We start from the raw sequence: 20,639 nt of genomic DNA, 5'->3' as shown, positions 1-20,639 counted from the left end.
GGGGGGGGGGGGGCGAAGGGGGGGACAAAGAAAACTGGAGAGCGTATCCCATCTCCACCGTGCGAAGGACCCAACGGTCCGAAGTTATAAGGGACCAAGCACAGTGGAAACGGGAGAGGCGATCCCAAAAGAAAGGAAATGGATCCTGGGTAGTGGCTGGTGTGCCATCCTCGGGCGCACCTTCAAAAGTTTTGCCTAGGTCCTGAAGGTGGCCTAGGAGAGCCTTGGTTCTGACCGGGTTGGGGGCCGGTCGACCTCCGTCTACCACCTCGTCCCTGCCTTCTGGGGAAGTCCTGTCTCAGACGAATAGGAGGAGGGTAGAACCTTTGTGGCTGGGGCCTAAAGGGCCTGCGCTGGGGTCCTGGGACATGCATCCCCAGGGAGCGCATGATGGTTCTGGAGTCCTTGAGGCTCTGCAACCGAGAGTCCGTCTTGTCCGAGAACAACCCCTGGCCCTCGAACGGCAGATCTTGCAGGGTCTGCTGCAGTTCTGGCGGTAACCCCGAAACCTGGAGCCAGGAGACGCGTTGCATGGCTATCCCAGACACTAGTGTCCCGGCGGCTGAGTCCACAATGTCCAAGGAGGCCTGCAGGGAGGTCCTAGCCACCTTTTTCCCTTCCTCCACAAGGGCCCTGAACTCCTCCCTCGAGTCCTGGGGGACCAACTCCTTAAATTTACCCATGGAATTCCATGAGTTGTAATTGTACCGACTCAGGAGCGCCTGTTGGTTTGCGGCCCTGAGCTGCAGACCCCCCGCTGCGTAAACCTTGCGTCCAAACAAATCGAAGCGTTTAGCGTCCTTCGATTTGGGCGCTGCTGGCCATGGCGCTCTCTGACGTTCACTGAGGAGACTACCAGTGAACACGGCGGAGGGTGTGTATAGAGGTACTCATGGTCTTTAGAGGGGACAAAGTACTTCCTCTCTACACCTCTGGCAGTGGGTGGGATGGAGGCCGGGGTTTGCCATATGGCATTAGCGTTAGCCTGGATCGTACGGATAATGGGCAACGCCACCCGGGATGGGGCATCAGCTGAAAGGATGCTCACCACCGGGTCCTCCACTATCTCCTCAGCCTGTAGGTCCATATTTCGTGCCACCCTACGCAACAAGTCTTGGTGGGCACGGAGGTCTATTGGAGGTGGACCTGAGGCTGTTGTACCCGCCACTGCCTCATCTGGGGAAGATGAGGAGGACGCCTCAGGGGGTAAAGAATCCATGTGCGGGTCCGGCTCCAAGGGTCCCTGATGTGCAGGATCCCCTGCACCGGGGTCTGGGGCCTGCGTGGGTGTCGGCACCAGAGCCTCCATGCCCCCTGGGGGAGGACGGGAGATGGTGGCCTCAGGAACCCTGGGCTCAGAGTGTGCCGAGCGAGAGGCCGCTGGTGGAGCCCCTTGAGCTTGGTGATACGCCCATGGGGTCCAGAAAGACCAATGTGCAGGGTCCTGTCTAGGGTCCTCTGCCCCCTCCTGCCAATGACCCAAGTCGTCTGCAGCCTGACCCTGAGCAGGGTACGCTGAACGGGAAGCCCCTTCCGACGAGCGAGACGCCGATCTTGAGGGCCAGGGCAGTGCCGAGCGTAGTTGCAGGGGCTCGTCCTGGTACCGTGCCGAGCGGTGCCGATCCACAGGCGAGCGGTCTCTGCGCGGTGCCGGTGAACGGTACCGGGATCGAGAACGGTGCCGATGGCCATGTCGGTACCGGGATCCGGATCTGGATCGTGAAGATGAAGACCGTCTGTAGACTCGGTGCCGGGAGCGGCCTCGCGAACGGGAGCGGCGCTCATACCGGTGCCGAGAAATGCGTCTGGACTCCGACCGGTACCGATGCTCAGGTCGGTGCCGAGAAGTAGACCGGTGCCAGGAGGAAGATCTGGGCCGCGAGTACGACCAGCGCCGAGATGAAGATCGGTGCCGGGACTGCGAGCGGCGTCGGGACCTGCTCCGAGACCGGGAGCAGTGCCGCGAGTCCACGCTCGGAGATGGCGGGCGTATCAGGGTAGGCTTGCCCCTGGATTGCACAGTACGAAAGGCATGCGGTGCCGCGGGTTGAGACGGCGCCGGCTCCGTGAGGGCGATGAGGTCTTTCGCCGTGGCAAACGTCTCCGGTGTAGAAGGGAGACAGGGCTCCACCACCGGACGAGGCGGTGAGCCAGTCCGCATCGGACTCAACGGCCCTACACCCGGTGCCGGAGTCAACAGTGCTGATGACACTTGCACCCTCTGGCGCTCCGAAGCCGGACGCGGCTCTACCACCGGTGCGGGGGGAGCCGGTGCCTGTTGGACGGCAGCATCCTGGGTCTTGCGGGTCCTTTTATGTCCCGGAGACAGGGACCCGCGCTGAGGGGCTTGCGGCGGACGCGGTGCCGAGGGAGGACGGTGCCGTGGGGCCTTATCCGCGTCTGCTCGCGGTGCAGTACCGGAGGGTGCCGCTGGGGCACTGCGCACCGAGGCGCTCGGTGCCGGAACTTGGCGCGCCAAAGGAGGATCTGGGCTAAGTGCCGCCTCCATAAGGAGCTGCTTAAGCCTAAAGTCCCGCTCCTTTTTGGTCCTTGGTCTGAAAGCCTTGCAGATCTTACACTTGTCCGTCTGGTGAGACTCCCCTAAGCACTTCAGACAAGAGTCGTGGGGGTCTCCCGTTGGCATAGGCTTAGCACAGGTCGCGCACGGCTTAAAGCCAGGAGCCTTGGGCATGAGCCCGGCTGTGCGCCAGGGGGGGAAAAGGGGGATAATAGCCCCCTTAACCCCCGCTAACTACTTACAACTATTTATAACTATTAACAAACAACTACTAATCTAAAGAACACAATTAACAACTATCTACAAGAACTAATGAGTAAAGCTAGGGAGAGTGGAGAACAGCTATGCCGCACTCCACAGTTCCAACGACCGTCACAGGCGGTAAGAAGGAACTGAGGGGGCGCTGGGTCGGCTGGGGTATATATCCAGCGCCATGAAGGCGCCACTCCAGGGGGCTCCACAGCCGACCCACCGGGTGTTGCTAGGGTAGAAAATTCTCCGACGATCGTGCACGCGGCGCGCGCACACCTAATTGGAATTGATATGAGCAAGCACTTGAAGAAGAACCCCTACTTTCAACTAGATGCAAAAATGCCACAGAAGAAATTTACAGAACTTGGCACTTAAAATACTATAGATAAAATAGTAGATCTGGTTGAATTTTTTTTTTAAATTTTAAATTTCATTCTCTGACCAACTCTATAAAGTAGAACAATTAGATACAGAAAGATCTGGAGGACTTTTCAGTCTGAACTGCAGTAGTAAGTACCAGTCAGCTGTTAAGTCCCCTATCCTGCTTGGTCGACCCACACATTGATTAAATAATTAAATTCCCTTATAAAAAATGTTCTGTCTCAGTGTCAACCTCCTCAAGTTTCAAAGGTTCATGTAACCTCCTAAGCCAACTGCTTTTAAATATTTTCAGGTTTTTCAGCCCTCAATATGCAACTCCAGGCATGGGAATCTGTGGAGACAATTTCACATAGAAAAAAAAAGGGGGGGGAAGGGGTTTTATTTTTTAAGATTCTATTGTGACAATCAACATTACCTGCATAGACACTGTAATTTCTTGGAGTGCAGCATCAGCTTCATCTTGCTTAGTTTTGAGTAATATGCTTTGTTCTCCAGCTTTTCTGTTCAGTTCATCTACTAGAGCTTTGGCTTCATTCAGCTTAGACACTCCTGCCTACAAATATTTAAAAAAAAAAACACGTTTTTAGCAACAATTAGTAAACAAAGATATCTTCATCAGAGAATTTGGTACAGACAACCTTGGAAGGATTAAAAAGTGACCTATTTTGGCACAGACAACCCTGGAAGGACTAAAAAGTGACCTATTTTGACACATGAGCTTTAGGGTAAAACACAGGCAGGAAAATGGACTGAAATTGGGACAAAACTTTTGGAAGGAAAGCCGGGTGACGCCTGAGCTGCACCTTATCCTTGAAGTAGACCGTGTATGAAGGGTCAGAGGCGAGGGCCTTGAGCTCCAAGACCCTCCTTGCCAAAGTAATGGCAACCAGAAAAGCAACCTTCCATGATAGATACAGGAGGGAGCAAGTTGCCAATGGTTCAAATGGAGGTCCCATCAGTTTGGAAAGAACCAGTTTGAGGTCCCATGCAGAGATCGGTTGCCGAACCTGTGGTTAGAGGCGCTCCAGACCGTTGAGGAAGCAGCCTACCATGGGGTTGGCAAAGATGGAGCGCCTGGCCGCTCCCGGGTGGAATGCAGAGATAGCTGCCAGGTGCACATTAATGGAAGAAGCAGCCAGGCCTTGCTGCTTGAGTTGCAACAGGTACTCCAGGATGACAGGAATGGGGTCCTGCAAAGGTGGAGTACAGCTGTGGGAGCACCAGATCACAAACCGCTTCCACTTTGCCAGATAGGTAACCCTGGTACCGAGCAGAACTTCTCTGAGCAACTCCAAGCGCATGAACTCCATGGGGTTTAGCCATGAAGCTTCAAGGCCGTGAGGTGGAGAGACTGACGTGGTCTTGGGTAATCAGGTCCTGAGCAGTAGTAGAGTGATTGGGGAGTCTACCAAGAGGTCCAAGAGCGTGGTGTTGACATGGCCATGCCGGAGCGACCAGGATGATCGCCGCCTTGTCCCTGCGGACTTTGAGCAGTACCTTGTGTACAAGAGGAAACGGTGGGAACATATACATGAAATGATCCGACCATGGGAGGAGGAAGGCGTCCACGAGGGAGCCCTGGCTATGGTTCCAGAAGGAACCTCGGGCACTTCCTGTTGCTCCGAGTATCGAAGATATCGATATGCGGAGTTCCCCACTCTGGAAGATGGTGAGGTTGTGGAATGATCTGCTGAGGTAGTCCACCAGCTCGTTCTGTGATCCTGGGAGATACATTGCCTCCAAATTCCCACAGCTGGAGGGCTTCCCAACAGAGGGGAGAGGAATGGGCGCCACCCTGCTTGTTTATGTAAAACATTGCAGTTGTGTTGTCCGTCATGACTCCCACACATTGACCCTGTGGGCCTGGAAGGTCTGGCACGCTAATCAAATCACTCTCAGCTCCTTGATGTTGATGTGGAGTGAGAGCTCGTCTTGAGACCAGAAGCCCTGTGTCTGAAGGTCTCCCAGATGTGCACCCCACCCCAGCGCCAATGCGTCTGTTACCAGGGATGGGGAGGGCTGAGGTCTGTGGAAGGGGATTCCCTTGCACACACCTTGTTGGTTAAGCCACCAGCCCAGGGACTGGAGGATGTGACCCAGAAGAGTGACCACAGAGTCTAGACTGTCGCATCCTGGGTGGTACGCTGATGCGAGCCAAATCTGGAGAGGTCTGAGATGCATCCTGGCATGCTGTACCACGTATGTAAAAGATGCCATGTGGCCCCGCAGGTCTAGAATGGGTCTGAGACCCCGTTTGGCTTTGGAGATTAGGAAATAAGAGTAGAATCACTTGCCCCTTAGCTCCTGAGGAACCTCCTCCACTGCCCCTGCAGCGAGGAGCGTTTGCACCTCCTGGATAAGGAGTTACTCATGAGAAGGGTCCCTGAAGAGGGATGGTGAAGGGGGGTGGGAGGGAGGAGAGAAGCAGAACTGGAGATAATAGCCCACTTCTATCATGCGAAGAACCCAGCTATCTGATGTTATTTGGGACCAAACATGGAAGAAGTGGGATAGATGGTTCAGAAAATAGGATTGAGGCACTCTTACTTCTGCGCTGCTGCTGTGGTGCGCTGCCTTCAGAGCTGGGCACCCGGCCAACAGCCACCGCTTTCCGGCCACCAGCTGTCACTCTCCAGCCACCCAGCTCTGAAGGGAGCGCAGAAGTAAGGGTGGCAATACCACGATCCCCCTAAAATAACCTTGTGATCCCCCTGCAACTCCCTTTTGGGTCAGGACCCCCAGTTTGAGAAACTCTGGTCTCCCCTGTGAAATCTGTGTAGTATAGGGTAAGAGCACATAAAAGACCAGCTTTCACAGTCCGTGACGCGTTTTTCATGACTGTGAATTCGGTAGGGCACTACTCATGATCAGGAAAGCTGTGCAAAGTAAACAAGTTGCCTTTCCAGTATGAAACATGCATGAACTGTCAATTATCCAGTTGGTCAGAAATTGACAGATTTGAAAAACCAAAGCCACTGTTAACAGCTACAGGTCATGAGTTTGTGACTGGTATATAGTACATCCAGTTAAGGTCAACAGGAAAAAAAGTTCAATTCACACCCACACCCCCACACACACTTAAAATCAAACAATCGCATTGTCTCTGACTCTACACCAAAATAAAAAGGAGTAATTATTGTCACTGGTTACTTTAACTATAGCTCTCCCTGCTACAGTCACGGTACCCATACCCATATGCAGTATGCATCTGTCAGAATAGAGCTTCTGCTTCCAGATCCTCTCCCACCCATACATGCATTAGCCAAAACTTTTCTAGCTAGAATGCTAACCCTATATATTAAAGTGCTGGGAAGTATGTTTTCCCTTCCAAAGGGCACATCTACTTTGCAGCAATTGGGAAAAACAGGAGTGGAATGAGGGAACCCCCCCTACATCGCTGGTAATTAGTATCAATGGTCAATGAGGGTCTGGCTGGATCTTGCCCGCATGCTCGGGGTTCTGCTGATCGCCATATTTGGGGTCGGGAAGGAATTTTCCTCCAGGGTAGATTGGCAGAGGCCCTGGAGGTTTTTCGCCTTCCTCCGCAGCATGGGGCAGGGGTCGCTTGCTGGAGAATTCTCTGCGACTTGAAGTCTTTAAATCACCATTTGGGGACTTCAACAGCTGAGTTAAGGGAGAGAATTATTCCGGGAGTGGGTGGATCAGCTTTTGTGGCCTGCATCATGCGGGAGGTCAGACTAGATGATCATAATGGTCCCTTCTGACCTTAAAGTCTATGAGTCTATGAGTCATTTGGGAGAGGAAAGTGGGGGTCACTGTACTAGGACTACCAGTGTCCCTCACCCAGGGCCGGCTCTAGGCACCAGCAAAACAAGCTGGTGCTTGGGGCGGCACATTTTTAGGGGCGGCATGGCCGGCGCCAGAATGCCGCCCCTAAAAATGTGCCCCGGCCGCCCTAGCTCACCTCCGCTGCTGCTGCCACGGCGCGCGAAACAGCTGATTCGCGCGCCGCTACTCGCCCTCCCTCCCAGGCTCTCAAGCCTGGGAGGGAGGGGGAGCAGCGGCGCGTGAATCAGCTGTTTCGCACGCCGCGGCGGCTCGGGGTCTCCCCCTCCCTCCCAGGCTCTCAAACCTGGGAGGGAGGGGGAGATCCCGAGTGGCCGCGGTGCGCGAAACGGCCGGGGGGCGGGGGCGGCCAAAATTGTTTTTGCCTTGGGCGGCAAAAATCCTAGAGCCGGCCCTGCCCTCACCTCAAACCAGAGAAGATGTTGTAGGAGAGCATGCACAAAGGGAGTGAAAGCTCGGGCTAACCAAGATAGCAGCAGCACATGCTGCCAATCACATATATGCAAGATACGATAACAAAGAGGTACAGCTCCTGTCACAGTATCAACTGTGAAAATCGATTCACAAATATGGAAATATTTTGCCAACTCATAAGTAGAAAATGTTATTAATTACATACCTGCAAATGGCTTTGCCTTTTTAACAACTCTGCTCTTTTGCTGCTATTGATGGCACTATACACACGCAGGAAAGTCATATATCTGCTTGGAGTTGCTCCATATGCTTTACATGACTCATGGATCACCAAAAAAGATTTCAAAAGATCAGAATCACCTATATAGCAAAATACATTATTTATGAAACAACTTTATCATTCCTACTGCATCCAGAATAATTTAGGATGAGCAATGTGATACACTTTTTAAATCATGAATGGAGGACATAGTACCTAAAAAGGCAGAGTTTTGCAGGATTCCATGGGAGAAACGAAGTAGCATTCCACTCTAAAGATTTGCCCTTCAGAAGGCAACATTCTGTTCTTGTTTTAAAGCGTTAAAAGTTTTATACTGAGTTGAAAAGGCATATGAGCATTGTCAGAATTAGTTCCACATCACTGAGGGCTTGTTCCTAAGAGGTGCTGAGTACCTTCATTTCCCACTGATGTCAACAGAACTTGAGGGTGCTCAGAACCTTGCAGAACCTAGGCTTGAGTGCTTTTGGTGTCACTGGTGCTGCATACAATACATATTTTTTCTGGACATTACAGATTCTACAGCTTGCTAAATGGAATTTTTGTAAATGAACTCAAGAAGACATGAAATAAGCTGTGCAACACTACAAATGAGAAAAAACACTAAGATATGTATATGTGAAGGAATGTCTGGAAGCAGCATCAAGGTAAACATATAAAGGTATCTAGAATTATGAGTCGTTGCATGGATCTTAACCCTGTAATCAGAGTATCACTTCAAAGGTTTGAGTATTTTTATATTAAAAAGTGAGGCAACATAAGAATTCTAGCAGGAAGCATTTAACATTTGGTTTTCTCCTTATCACTAGGATTTATGTATATAATCTTATTTAAATTTTGTTTTTATATAGTAATTTGAGAAAAAATCATTTTTCAAACCAGGATGAGTGCTGATTTTGTGATTTAGACTATTCTCGCTACAATTTTTTTTAATGGACAAATGTGCAGTTTTAGCACATAATCTGATCTAATCACTTAATAATTTCCTGTTCTGAAAACACACTGTATTATTTTTAACTATTACAGGCAGTTCTATATAATCTTTCTACTTCTTATATTATAACCCTGTTCCTCCTTTTCCTCTTCCTCTCAACTCTCTACTCTCTCTACTCTCAACTCTTTACCACCAGACTCTTTCCTCTTACTCCTCTATCTCATCCACTGTACACAACTTCAATTCTTATTTGTACAGCGGTGGCTTAAATTTACATCTTCACTCAATTCATTCCATTATGGCAAAGCTAACACCACTCATCTTTCTGATGTACAATCGTGGCTGTTCTACTAGCTCAACTAGCTTTACAAGCTCAACATACAAACTATTAGTTCTTATATTTCCCAAATCCTGTCCTCTTCCTGCCTTCTTCAGAGCTGTCTACAAAACCACCATCCTTCCCATCATCCAGGCTCCTCCCTTCTATTCTCACAAACCTGGTTGTCACTGCCATTCCTTTATCTACAACATATTTAAAATCTGATCCTTTCTCACTAAATGCCAATGTGACAGCTAAAGTGCATACTTCCTTCTCTCTGAACTCTCAATTTCCCATCTTAGCCCCATTCCAGTATATCTGGTAATGAAGCAGCTTAACTCACTTTCTGTTTTATGCTTCCACCATCTCACACTTCTTGAATTCCTCCACTATTTTCCCCTTTGTCCACCTAATCAAGTTTAAGATCTTCATCCTCACCTTCAAGGTTCTAAGAAACACCCATCCCACCCTACCTATGTCTCTGTTCATCTCATGTATCCCTCAACTCCTTGCACCACTTGTGATGTGTCACCATTCTCTTTGTTTCTTTCTCCAGCACCACTCCCACACTATATATTTGATGCCAATCCTGAAATTCATTGTGCAGGGGTGCTCTGCTCTGCCCTTGCGAAGCCTCACTGAAATGAATGAAGCTCTTCCACGGAACGGGAGTTTGCCTGTTCCTAGATCTATTTGCAGAATCTAGACCATTATTTGTGCCTTGTACAATGCTAAGCAAAGTAATTAACAAGACTAACTAACTAAATAAATAGACAAACGAATAATAATAAAATAATCATGTTAAAAACACAACTTTAATCAAATTCACCAAAATATTACCAGAATATTTTTTCTTAGGTTCTTTATGTGCTCTACCAGTCTTTTCTTGTTCATCCAAATCAGCAAATAACATTTCAGGTATCTAAAATAAAAAACATTTTTGTCAAAAAGTGCATACACTGAACTTTCAAGTAAAGATAAAAGCAAAGAAGCTATTAATAAAATGGCAACATCAGTTATAAATGTAAAAAGGATTTGAAAACAACAGCTTTGTTCAAGAGCCCTTTACTGAATAATGATAAATAATAAATAGTAATAATAAATGAATCTCAGTTGTTAGTACTGATGATTCCCTGTTCTCTCAAGCAGAACAATCTTTCACCAACTCTAAGGAAACAGCAGATAATATCACTGAGGAACTTTACAATTATATAAATACCAAGGAAGTATCAAGGTATACAGCCTTATTCTAAAATTCAACATGAATTCAGATGACCTAATAAAATGCCTTGTTTAAGGAGGCACCATGGGAATGAGCTTCCCTCATGCCGTGCAAACTTTCTTAACCTTGATCTACAGTAAGATTTTCAAGTCTTCTACACGGTCAGAGATGGCTGGTGGGCATGATAGTTTATCTCATGAATTTCACAATGGTAGACAATAAACACTATATGTACAGTATGTTTGGAAATATGACTACAGGACCAAATCCTGGGTCCTTATTCAATCCACACTCAAACAAATCCTACCGAGGTCACAAAAATATCCTAAAAAACATTTTTCCAACTTAGACAATTAACATTTCATCAAAAAATGCTGTTTCATTAAAGCCGAAACATTTTGCAGAGACATATGGATTGTGACAATGTTTTTGTCTGGAAAGTTTTTGAGGTCCAGGACCCTGATAATTTCTGATCCAGAAAGGAATGAAAAAGAGAGACACCTGAATCAAAAACTTGAGGTTTCTTTAATCTGAAAACAGCTGTTTGTCATCCTCTGGCAGCTCTACGTACAGTCCTATATATCTTTTTCAAAATGATGTCACTAACATTCTGCAATAGGGATAGCTTGATGCTGTAAGGTGCTCAGTTCCCTGGCCTCAATCCAGCAAAGCACTTAAGCATGTGCATAATCCCACTAAAATCAAAATTTAAATTCTGTGTTTCATCAAAGGAAGAGTGATCAGCCCATAGTGAGATACTAACATGTTACTGTTGGTGAATTATCAAATGATAATAATATTTAACTTTTCCAAAGCACTTTGTACTTTTAAAGCACTGTACAAATATTAATCTAAAAAAGCAAGATATGTCAGAGGTTCCTTAAACGCTTTAATTAAAACCAACTTTGCGTCTCTTTTTTAGAGCTGAGTAATTTGGAATTGAGTCATTTAACATGAACAGATGGCATTTTCCGAATGCAGCACTTTTGAATTACTGATAATCTAAACAAAGAAATCTTATTCAAACATGATGCAAGGGAAGTACATTGGACTGAAAAAATGTGATTGCTAGCTTTCCTTAGCTTTATAAAAAAACGGAATATTTGGCTAAGAGAAGATTACATCAGCATGACAGTTTGGTCTGATAAAGAAGCAAAAAATAACTTCATAGAACAGGAGGGAAAGCCGTACAATGACATTTACAAAATAAATGAATTCATGCTCACTTTTAAATTTTGTTTTGTTTGTCTCCTGTACCTACCTTTTTCATACTGCTTTCAGACCAGCTTTCCATCCACAACACCTGACATTTTTTATGCAGTGCTGGATTACTCTCACAATTTATTGTGAAATTTAAATTGGCAGAATCCATAATCAAGACAATGTGCAAGTTCTGCTGAATCCCTAAAGGAAATACAACATATTAAAAAATTAAGCCAATTGAATTCTAACTACCCAATGATAAATTTATTGCAGATCCAATACAGTATAATTTTTGACTGTCCTTCATACATTGTCTTACAGACCTATTTCCAGAAAGGGACAATAACAATCAAAATACATAAGGGATACAATTATCTTAAAATGTAACCAATTCTAAAACAAATCAGAAGTAATTTTAGTGCCCTGGAGTCTGCCTTCCAATTTCAGTGGTTTTTCAATCATGTTTTCCAATTGTATTTCCTTGTTTCTATGTGAAAGACCCACACAAACTAATAACTAAAGCCCCTATCTTGCAAACATTAACTTTATTACAACTACTCACTCATGTGTGGAAAGTTCTTCATGTGCATAAGTGTTTGTAAGATTGGAGTTAACTGACTGTAAAAGGGAAATACTGGAATGTGCTATCATATGCACAAAGTAAACAAGCTGAAAAAAGAGACAAACATTTTCTTTCCTGTAATCTCTTTCAGTTATAGGATTCTTAGATGTTATTTGAAACCATGAGTGTGAATGCAATTTTAGACAGAATGTGATTTTTACGTTGTGTTCCTTTAATTAAACCGAAGTATTGATTGTTCCTTACTGTTTTTTAAATAACCGCATGATTCAAAATGTACTTGAAAAGTACCACCCCTTTGCATATTTTATTATTTTACTCACTTTGATAGCCTTTAATCAATTACAAATTATGTAGTCCAATTCACTTACTGTATGTAAAATAGTTGAAGACTGATCCTGTAAATCCATCTTGGGAAGCTTGATCCTTCAGAGGAGACAGCAATGGTTCTAATTCTTCTATAGTGTACAGTCCAGGAACCTCACCTATGTCAGGAACAGATTCAATCAGCTTTAAAATGTGTAAAATGAACTAATCAAAATAAAATTGATAAAATACCTCTAAACATTTTGTTTGGTGAATTTGGGTGATACAGAATCTATCTACATATCAACATACTTATATGACCTTCCTTTTCAAAACAACAAAACCAATACTGTTCACAATCTCATTTTGGATGAAGCACCCAGTCTTGCTTGCATCACTGAGACATGATTCAGTGCCTCCTCCAATCCTATCCACAGATAGTCACTACAGTATATACCCTATACATCACAAGCCAAAACTGACTCCAGAATGCACCAGAAAATAGAAAGAGGAGGCAGAATACAAATCCTGTTCCCCTCCAACTTAGATACAGAAGACGGTCCACTTCAGAAACAAAAACATTTGAGTGCATACATATGATCTGTGAGCCAAAGGACAAGAGAAACTTAGGAATTCTAGTGGTATACAGGCCTCCAGATGGAAACCCTGTCACCTGGAGAAACTTAGAGCTATTGCCCTGCATGCTACAAGAATTAGACATTTCTTACCTGATGATTCTCTTTTTGTTAGCAGCTTCTCTCCTTCATCACAAATGGGTAATATCTCCACAAATGGATGGAATTAAGTGACAGTCTAAAGATGTTGCTGGAGGCCCCAGGAGAAAGCCCTGCGCTTCAACTCAGAGCAAGAGTTCTTCTCAACATGATGAAACACTCTAGCATACAGATTATTAGCATTAAAATTTTCTGGTCATTTGCCATACTACCAGGATGGGTTGAATAAGGAGAGAAGCTACTAGCAGAAAGAAAATTATCAGGTGAAAAATTTCTCATTCTGTTGCACAGCTTCTCTCCTCGTTCATAATGAATGGGAAGTTGTGAGAAGTGAGTCTCAGAATTCAGGGAGGAAGAGGATGGGAGGAAAATGCAGAATTGTAATTATTATTACAGTTGATAATATGTAGAAATGGACGTTCCACCTATATAAAGCAAAAGTTTTGTAATTTAAGGAATTATTTGGGAACCAACCCAATAGCACTTTTCCTACCAAAAGATGCATTTGCAGAGGAATTGGAATCTACTTTACAGATGTTCCTCAAATGAATAGGGCCCTAACAAATTCACAGTCCATTTTGGTCAATTTCACGGTCACAGGATTTTTTAAAATCATTAATTTCATTATTTCAGCTCTTTAAATCTGAAATGTCACAGTATTGTAATTGTAGGGATCCTGACCCAAAAAAGAATTGGGGGAACGGGGCATCACAAGGTTATTGTAGTGGGAGTTGCAGTACTGCTACCCTTACTTCTGCGCTGCTGGAGAGCGGCAGCTGCTGGCCAGGAGCCCCGCTCTGAAGGCAGAGCCGCCACCAGCATCAGCACAGAAATAAGGATGGCATGGTATGGTATTGCCACCCTTACTTCTGCGGTGCTGCCTGCAGAGCTGGGCCCTCAGTCAGCAGCCGCCACTGTCTGGCTGCCCAGCTCTGAAGGCAGGAGTGCAAAACTAAGGGTGGCATGGTATGGTACTGCCACCCTTACTTCTGTGCTGCTACTGCTGCGACTCTGCCTTCAGAGCTGAGCGACCAGCCAACAGCCGCCACTCTCCAGCTGCCCAGCTCTGAAGGTCGCAAAGTAGAGGTGGCAATACCTCGACCCCCCCTAAAATAACCTTGCGACTCCCGTGCAATACCCTTTTGGATCAGGACCCCCAATTTGAGAAATGCTGGGCTCCCCATGAAATCTGTATACTATAGGGTAAAAGCACACAAGAGACCAGAGCAGATTTCACAGGGGGAGACCAGATTTCACAGTCTGTGACATGTTTTTCATGGCCGTGAATTTGGTAGGACCCTACAAATGAAGCTCAGACCTTTTCTTTCTACAATGCCATTAAGTATGTTGTAGAGCAGAGGTTCTCAAACTGTGGTCCATGGATAGATAGTTCCCTCTAAGGTGCGTGCCTGGGCGGCCACACACGAGAGAATGAAGGCCACCCACCTAATTAGTGGAGCCACGCAGGCGTGGCTCCACTAATTAGGTGCCTGGACCCTGGAGAAGACACACATGTAAGGTGATGTGGTGCTCTTGGGAGAAATGGGGGTAGGTGGGAGGGGGCAGTGGGGTGAGAAGTGGGGATGGGGGAAATTTGGGATGTGCAGGGCTGCGGCGGCCAGAGAAAGAGGCGACTTTCCCCAGCTCCAGGACTGCAGCTGCTGGGAAGAGAGAGCCCTCCTTCCCAGCCCCAGCTTGGGGGCTGCTGCGGTGGAGGAGAGAGGGAGAGACACCCCTCCTTCCCAGCCCCAGTTCGGGGGCTGCCGCGGTGGGGGAGAGAGGGCACATCCAGTGCATTAGAAAGATAAGACTACTGATATTAAAATATGAGTTGTGTGCTTTTATTTGTAGAACAAAAAAAGTTAATTATTATTAAGGTTTATTTATATAGCACTTTTATCCAAAGCACTTTACAATAGTTAGCTAACAGTACAAACAACATTTGGAAAGATCATTAAGTGGTCCCCCAAGACCCTCAGCAATTTTCAAGTGGTCCACGAAAAAAAAAGTTTGAGAACCACTGTGTAGAGGGACCTTTGATTACCTCCAGGAATGGTTTCCCGGATGCTTAATATGGCAACTTCTGCAAGATTTTAACATCTTGCCTGCAGCAATTTTGAGGCCCTGGGCATTTTGGATGGATTTAGATGAATAGGGTACAACTGGCATGCATACTATGTATGTTTGAATGGAAAAATTCTTACTGATAATTTCCTTTCTGCTAGCCGCGTTTTCCACAATTCTGGATGTCTGGGCTGCTCTCCTCTCTCTGGAGCTCAAGGATGTGGATCAGCATTTTGTACATTAGACCAAGGAAGACAGTCAAATAGTAACGTCTCCACTTAATATCCGACTCATGAGCCACTCAGGGTGGGAAGAATTGTGATAGACGCTGCTAGCAGAAAGGAAATTATTGGTAAGAAATTTCCATTCTGCAGCCCAGCATCTCCCACAATTCTACACATCTTGGAAGTAGCAAGCCGTGAACAGGATGTAGGGAGGGATATGAAACAAAACTTTGGTAGGAAAGAACCCCTTCTCCCCCGTTTGGTCAACTCATTCAAGTATGTATTATTTCTGCCCACTGCCTGTGGCAACTTCCTGCCAAAGGAGGTCTCTGCAGAAGACAGGTCCAATTGTCGTGCTCAATGAAGGTGTTAGCTGTAGACCAAGCAGCTTGCTGCCATTCCAGTCTGACCCAGCGCACCGCCTTGGAGGCAGGCATAGTATTGCCGATGAACCCTTACTTGATTTTCCCTTGCCCAGGATGTCAACAAGTCCAAACTGCCAGTTAAGTTCTAAAGAGCACCTCCTTGTGGTGGGTCTCCTTTATTAATGGAGAAACCAAAATAGAATATAAACAAAACTTTCACCCCAACATTACAGCATGCCGACTAGGTCATTCCTAGTTCATGTCCCCTTCTGAATCCAGTGTTCACCTCTACTCAGGCTTTTTCTCCAAGGTTCTCTTAGTTCCAGTCTCTGCCCCTGATGTTATGCCTCTTGCCCCTACTGGAGTACTTCCTCCTCTGGAGTCTGAGGTCTGGAGAGGTCTCTCCACTGAAACTCTTCTCCAGGGGCAGAGGGTGATTCTTTGCAGGCTGGGCTTCTAGCCAGTATCTCAGGGACCTCTGACTGAGACCAGGTCCTCTTGAATGCCGGCTGGCTGCAGCCCACTATTTAGAAGGCTGCCCTCTCCAGGAGCTCCTCTTACAGGCTCTCAGTACTGGTAGGTACCCCAGAGACCTATCTTCTGGATTCCCTGTTCAGGCTCTGGTTTCGCTTGGGAGCTCCCCTCTACATGAGCCTCCTGTCTCCCTTTGGAGTTCCCTCTAAGGCCTTGTCTACACTACACAGTTTTGTCGACAAAAGTCACCTTTCATTGACAAAACAGTGGAGGTGTACATACTGAAATGCTCCTCCTGCCGATGTGACTCCCCTGTTTGCCAACATAATAAAACCACCTCGAAGAGCGGCATGGAGCTTTTTGCAACGCAGTTAGAGCGGTGCAGCGTCAGTGTAGACACTGCACTTGGTTATGTCGCCCTAAGCGGTCTCCAGTAGGTATCCCACAATGCCCATCCTGACTGCTCTGGTCAGCACTTTGAACTCCACTGCCCTGAAGGTACTCAGGTATGCGCTCCTCCCCCATTTAAAGGCACCAGAATTTTTGAAATTCCTCTTCCTGTTTGCTCGGTGTGCACAATTCACACAGCATCTTCCCAGCTGACCATGCCGACTTTCTGCAGCAGATGCTCTCCCGCATGGAGCACACTGGAGCTGTTGGATATGCTGAGTCAATGGGGAGAAGAGGCTGTGCAGTCTCAGCTTCACTCCAGCCATAGGATATCTATGGGCTGATTGCTAGTGGCATGCAGGAGAAGGGGCACGAGAGGGACATACAGCAGTGTCATGCCTAGATCAAGGAGCTGAGGCAGGTGTACCAGAAGACAAGGGAGGCCAACCGTTGCTCTGGTGCAGTGCCGAAGACATGCCATTTCTAAAAGGAGCTGCATGCCATCCTCAGCAACGACCCCACCTCCACTGCCAAGAGCCCCATGGATACTTCAGTCAGCAACTGAAGGCAGCAGCCAGCGGACTCAACCTCAGTGACGAAGTGGTGATGAGGAAGTGGATCTGGAGGACAATGTGGAACAAATGGCAGGGTCAACTGGTGGTGCGACGAGTCAGGACCTCTTTTCCACTCCGGACATGTCTAGCCAATCCCAGCACTCCAGCTCTGGTGCGCAGGATGCAGGAGAGGGAAACTCCAGTAAGTGCTCATTTTGCTTTGGTGAGTGGAGTTTGAGCTCTCATGTATTTTGTTATATGGTAGAGGAGAGATAATGGACAGAAATTAACATCAGAGCCTGTCCATTTACACTGTGGGTCCACGGCGGAAAAGTTTGTTAATGTTGGTGGGGATATCCCTGGAATCCTCTATAGTGTTCTCTAGGAAACTTTCCAGTAGGTATTCTGCAATCCTCTGCCGAAGGTTCCTTAGCAGAGCGTTCTTGTTTCTCCCCCGGCTGTAGGAAACTTTGCAGCGTCACCCGGCAATTATTTCTGCAGGGACCAGAGCAGCACACAGGCGAGCAGCATACGGAGCTGGTCTGAAGCCACATGAGTGCAGGAGATGCCCACTTGCATCCTAGGTTACCCTTAGAAGTGAGATATTGGGTTCAATTACCCTATCCTGTGGAAAAGGGTACCAATATTCACAATAGTCTCCCTAGCTGCTTGTAGTAACCCCCTTTGTGAACTACCCTTTGTCCCTTCTTGCCTATTGCCCTTGCCCCCCCCTCCTCCCCCACTGAACTCATCATATTTGGAACTCGCGCCAACCTGTGTGCTAGCCCAGGGACAGTGAGAAAGAGGTGTGTGTAATTTTTTGTGACTCACGGCTGTGAGTGCACTTACAATACTGTTTCTGTTCTTTGTTTCTTTGGTAAGGAGGATATGTTTTGTGAAGTGCTGCAGTGAACAAAGGCTGCACATAGAGAAACAAGAGCATGGAGGGAGACAATCAATGAAAGACTGAAACTGGATAGCCCGGAAAGGACTCAGGGGCAGGAGTGGATGATAAAGCTCCTCCAGGGCCAGACAGAGAGGATAAACTCCCTCATTACCCTGCAATCTGAGCATATCCATGCATGACTCCCCCTGCAGCCACTACAGAACACCAGTCCATGCCATCCTCAAACTCCTCCACCGAAGACCTCGCGTGTTCCCGGTCTCTCACAGTACCCCGCGCACTCCACGCCTAGGGACTGGTTTCCCAACAAAAGCTGGAGTTACAGCTGTGAGAGCCCTAAATGCGAAACTGTTCCTCATTGTCATGTCCCCAGTTTGACTAAAAAATTGTGTTTTGTCCTGTTATTAAAGCAACTTATGATTGTCAACATAAGTCAACTTAACTCTGTAGTGTAGACATGGCCTAACTAAGCTTGGGTAACCTTTATTAGGTCCAGGTACTTGTTGACTAATCAGCCAGCTGGGGCAGTCAATTACACCTCCATGAGGCATTCATAAGACAGTCACAGGCAGAGTGGCCCTAGCTCCCCATAAAGAGCAGCTGCCCAGTGACATGGCCACTTTGCAAATTTCCAAAGTGGATGCCCTTTCTCATTCCCCCCCATGAGGCTGCTAAGGATCTCATGGAGTGTGCCCTCTCGGACAGGAACTCTGATGATATGTAGGCTTCCACAATACATAGTCTAATCCATCTAGTGATGGAGGACTTGGAAACTCTGAATCCCTGGCATTTCATTTGGAAGGACACAAATAGGGAGCCCGATCTTCTCATGGATTCTGTATGCTTGAGATAGTTTTTCAACCTCTTCTGACCTCTAAGGTGTGCCAGACTTTGTGAAGTATTTTGGCCTCTTTGCATTTGTAAAATTCGTGAACAGGTCGGTTGAAGGGAGACTGAACATCTAAATGATGAGATAGAAAACCTTCTGATTCTGGCACCAATCAGCATTCTTGAACCAGTGCCTGCTGAGCCAGTCTGCTTTTTGGTTCAGCTCCCCTTTGATGTGGATCACTCTGAAAGAAAGGAGGAGCATTTCATCCGCCTCATTATTTCCACTGCTTCCACAAGGAGCACCAGACCCTTAGTTCCCCCTTTGGTTGTTTAAATATGTGACCATAGTTGTACTGTCTGATTGAACACAGGGCATGGTTCCCCCTTAGGTTGGGCTGCAACCTTCACAGAGCTAATTTGATCGCTCTAAACTCTAGGACGTTTACACTGTGAGCCTTTTCCTCCTCACTCCAGAGGCCCTGGGTTGTTTGGGTCTCCAAGTTAGCTCCCCAGCCCTCCATGCTGGCATTGGTTGTGAGAACTAAAAGATCTGGAAGGCAGATAGGCATGCCTTTCAAGATATTGTTGTGGGCTGATCAACATTTTAAGTAGTTGAACATCTGTATTAGAACCCCTACTTGATTGTTCATGTGTTCCGGGGAGTGGTCCCACACGTTTAGTATGGAGGCTTGAAGACTTCTGATGTGTGATTGTGCCCATGCAGTGATTCCCATGTAGGATAGCTGAAGTCCTAGCAGTTGGAAGGCATAGTGCTATGGTAGGCCTCCTGCAGCTCTGGAGTAAGAAAATAAGTTTTTGGATGAAACTAGAGAACTTTTCTTGGTAATGATGATGAAACCGTGTGCCTGGAGAAGATTCAGCATCCAAGACATGGCCCTGTGCGCTGCTGACTGTGATGGAGTCTAATCAGGATGTCATCCAGGAAGTGTATAGGTGAGTTCCCTGTAACCTGCGTCTGGCTATTATCACCACCAATATTTTTGTAAAAAACCTGGAGGCTGAGGACAGGCCAAACAGGAGTGTTCAGTACAGATAATGTTTCCTGAGGTTAAAAAAACCTCATAAGTCTGCAGTGGCACGGGTCTGTTGAGCATATGATATGCATTTACTGAATGTAGGCATCCTAGATACCAAGAGCAGCATATCAGTTGCTTGGATATAGAGATGGGATGGTTGCTGCCAGGGAAACCATGCAGAACTTGATCTTTCTGATGAAATTAACTTCTGCCTCAGACCTCCTTCCCCCTCTGCCTTCTTTTGTAAAATGGGGAAGTAGTGAGAATAAAACCCCTTTCCTAGGGATGGAGGGGAACTTTCTTGATAGCTTCTATATGACGAAGAGCTGCTCTTCCTGTTTAGGTGCAAACTCATAAGAGGGGTCCTTGAAAAGGGATGGGGAAGGTGAGTGGAGGCAAAGTATAGACTGAAACTGGATTGTATAATCCACTTGGACTGTGCTTAGAGCAGGGCCGCCCAGAGGTGGCAAAGCAATTTCGGGGGCCCCGTCCATAAAAAAAAGTTGCAATACTATAGTAACATGTATTTGGAAATGTAAAAAAAAACTAGTGAAATACATTCAAAAATTAATTTGTAATAATTTGAAAATACATGAAATACATTATTTAAAAACATTAAATGCTTTAATGGTATGTATACATTTGCAGTTACATAACGGGCTGTTGCTGGGTGATGGTTGGTGCCAATGGGCTGTCGCTGCCTGGGGGTCGTGCTGCTGTTGCCCAGGGCTGGGTGGGGAGCTAGGCTCTGGGTTGGGGGGTGCCCGGCTCACAGGGGCTGGACTCAGGGCTGTGGGGAGATGGGGTCGGGGGGTGTCCGGCTCAGAGGGGCTGGGCTCAGAGCTGGGG

General features: G+C 46.9%; 1 protein-coding gene across 1 annotated transcript in view; it reads right to left on the bottom strand.

Annotated features, from left to right (window-relative positions):
• DYNC2H1 (dynein cytoplasmic 2 heavy chain 1) overlaps positions 1-20,639 on the bottom strand; it is a 367,402-nt gene that overhangs the window by 265,485 nt on the left and 81,278 nt on the right. Inside the window, exons 51-55 of the mRNA XM_029911951.1 lie at positions 12,279-12,392; positions 11,386-11,528; positions 9,743-9,824; positions 7,578-7,732; positions 3,567-3,704 (exon numbers count right to left, since the gene is read on the bottom strand). Coding sequence (XP_029767811.1) covers positions 3,567-3,704; positions 7,578-7,732; positions 9,743-9,824; positions 11,386-11,528; positions 12,279-12,392 — 632 coding nt within the window. The remainder of the gene's footprint in view (positions 1-3,566; positions 3,705-7,577; positions 7,733-9,742; positions 9,825-11,385; positions 11,529-12,278; positions 12,393-20,639) is intronic.

Source organism: Terrapene carolina, unplaced genomic scaffold, assembly GCF_002925995.2.
Source record: "Terrapene carolina triunguis isolate 2854851 unplaced genomic scaffold, T_m_triunguis-2.0 Scaffold138, whole genome shotgun sequence".
Lineage (NCBI taxonomy): Eukaryota > Metazoa > Chordata > Testudines > Emydidae > Terrapene > Terrapene triunguis.
The sequence above is the reverse complement of the archived record's forward strand: the minus strand, read 5'-3'. Positions and strand labels throughout refer to the sequence as shown.